This window comes from Pygocentrus nattereri, chromosome 4, assembly GCF_015220715.1.
Source record: "Pygocentrus nattereri isolate fPygNat1 chromosome 4, fPygNat1.pri, whole genome shotgun sequence".
Lineage (NCBI taxonomy): Eukaryota > Metazoa > Chordata > Actinopteri > Characiformes > Serrasalmidae > Pygocentrus > Pygocentrus nattereri.
Genome location: NC_051214.1, coordinates 821,379 through 823,878, shown reverse-complemented (window position 1 = coordinate 823,878; position 2,500 = coordinate 821,379). Strand labels below are relative to the sequence as shown.

The 2,500-nt window shown below is 47.1% G+C and overlaps 2 protein-coding genes across 2 annotated transcripts in view; one reads left to right on the top strand and one right to left on the bottom strand.

Annotated features, from left to right (window-relative positions):
• Positions 1 to 1,393, top strand: part of rars2 (arginyl-tRNA synthetase 2, mitochondrial) — a 35,708-nt gene extending 34,315 nt beyond the window's left edge. The window contains exons 16-20 of the mRNA XM_017687088.2: positions 1 to 62; positions 158 to 253; positions 420 to 494; positions 651 to 714; positions 1,215 to 1,393. The exon at positions 1 to 62 is cut by the window's left edge and continues 48 nt beyond it. Coding sequence (XP_017542577.1) covers positions 1 to 62; positions 158 to 253; positions 420 to 494; positions 651 to 714; positions 1,215 to 1,301 — 384 coding nt within the window. The 3' untranslated portion in view covers positions 1,302 to 1,393. The remainder of the gene's footprint in view (positions 63 to 157; positions 254 to 419; positions 495 to 650; positions 715 to 1,214) is intronic.
• Positions 1,394 to 1,964: 571 nt separating this feature from the next.
• slc35a1 (solute carrier family 35 member A1) overlaps positions 1,965 to 2,500 on the bottom strand; it is a 10,343-nt gene continuing 9,807 nt past the window's right edge. The window contains exon 8 of the mRNA XM_037537829.1: positions 1,965 to 2,500. This exon is cut by the window's right edge and continues 649 nt beyond it. The gene's annotated coding sequence lies outside the window, so the exon portion shown is untranslated.

Below are 2,500 nucleotides of genomic sequence, written 5' to 3'. Positions count from 1 at the left end.
GTCCTGCAGGCTCAGGGGGACACCGGCGTGTTTCTGCAGTACACCCACGCCCGCCTGCGCAGGTCACCCACGCCTTACTGACCCTGCAGCCCCTCCTGATTACGTACACACGTCTGTATGAATATTCATATTTAAACTGTGCTGTGTTTGGCTCCAGCTTGCTGAGGATGCACGGAAGCGGGAATCACACGCACTTCAATCCGTCTCACCTTCAGGACAGCAGGAGCATCTCAATCCTGCAGCACCTTCTGAGGTAGAGCGTTCCTCACGCGAGAACCTGGAGCTCCTGTTAGATACAACCTCGTTCACTAGAACTACAAACACTCGCTCCATCAGTAACGGAGCGCTGACACTTCAGAATGTTAATGAGCTTTTATGCACACATTACACGCGTTTAGTAATATCTGTCCGTCCGTCAGGTATGATGAGGTTCTCCTTCAGTCAGCACTGGACCTGCAGCCGCGGCACCTGGTCAACTTCCTCATCACTCTGAGGTACAAACCAGTCATGATGATGATGATGATGATGATGATGATGATGATGATGATACTACAATTGTGATATTTAAAAAATGACAAATGTACACAAATAAACTTTAGTGTCTCAAATCCAAACATGAGCTTTGCTAATTAGCTGCTCTGTTTCTGCAGCCACCTGGCAGCGTCTGCCCACAGAGAGCTCCCAGTGAAGGGAAGCCCTGCTGAGCTGGCTCAGGTAACGGAGTACACCACCATTACACCACCATAATACCATTACACCAACCTTACACTACCATCACACCACCATAATACCATTACACCAACCTTACACTACCATCACACCACTATAATACCATCACACCACCATAATACCATTACACCAACTTTACACTACCATCACACCACTATAATACCATCACACCACCATAATACCATTACACCAACTTTACACTACCATCACACCACCATAATACCATTACACCAACCTTACACTACCATCACACCACTATAATACCATCACACCACCATAATACCATTACACCAACCTTACACTACCATCACACCACTATAATACCATCACACCAACCTTACACTACCATCACACCACTATAATACCATTACACTACCATCACACCACCATTATCCCATTACACCACCGTATCATTACTAGACAGTAAGTAGTTTTCACTCGTTTCTCTCTCCTGGTGAACCCGCCTCTTTTTTTCTGACACATAGGCCAGGCTCCGCCTCTTCTCCGCCACATGCTCAGTCCTGGCCAATGGGATGAAGATTCTGGGCATCACACCGGTGGATAAAATGTGAACGCTTATAGAATAAAAAAGGAACGCTGTAATGACTCTGGGTGGCGCTGTAGAGCCTGTTTTCTGGCTCTGATTAAACGATGCTGAATAACATCCCTGTGTGTTTTTACTGCCCAAACACGTTAACTTAGTTTTTCTCTCCAGACGGCTGAGCTTCGCTTCCCACGCTGGCAGGTTTAGTCACGCCGCTGTTCTCGCTGTGATATAAACACCTCGCTGTCTGAGCAGAACCTCCAACCTCCGTCTGTCGTTTTTCAGTTTGATATCATTTGAAAACGTCTGTTATTCTTTACATTGTGTGTAAATTTCATGATGAACGGGCCGAAAGAAACGACCCCAAATGACTCAGACGTCCGGTTCCACTGACCTGCATTAAAAGTAAAGGGTGTTTTTTCCTCCTCCTGTAAAGTTTCCGTTTTGGAGATACGAGGTTTTGCTCCGGGTCAGAATCGGCACTGCTGGGGGTCTTTCAGCCGGTACATTAGCTTATTACACGGACCTACGACAGGCTCTGTAATGACTCGAGGCGGGCATTCTGTGGGTCAGTCATCTCTATTAACACGATTAAAAACTATAGAAACTGTATTTATAAAGATTTAAATGACCTAAAAGAGCAGAACCACTCAAACACCCCATTTTTAAAGAAGACTCGGGAAACGCTGGCTGTAAAATACTGGTGGTTTATGACTCGGCGGCACATGGACAGCACATCGTATAAAAGATGAAGGACAAGTCAAATCCATAGTGGACACTGTCCATCCTGATCGAGAACCGCAAGGCGTTTGGCTGCGTATCTACGGAGCCCTGCTGGTGACATCACATATAAATAAACATACTGCGCCAACACAGGGCAGCCACGGCTTAGTTCAGGCGTAATTATCCCGTTCCCACGTCTTACGTCACGTCATTTACGTTTATACGAGACGTGGCCAGCAGGGCTCCGGACGCATGACCGGCGCCTGATTACTTCGTTTTGACTTCTAACCATGTTCACACACTGATGTGGGCTGCTCACGTTGATGGCACGATTCGGACGTCTAAACCCGTGGTCAGGGTCGGGTGGTCGGGTCCAGAGGAAACTTGTTCTGCAGGTCGGTCACCGTTTCGCCCCGCAGGAGGAGCCCGTTTGCTTTTTAATGAATGAGCTGCACCGTATTAATAATAAACACTGTTACAGTACAGACAGGCCTCGCCTGCATT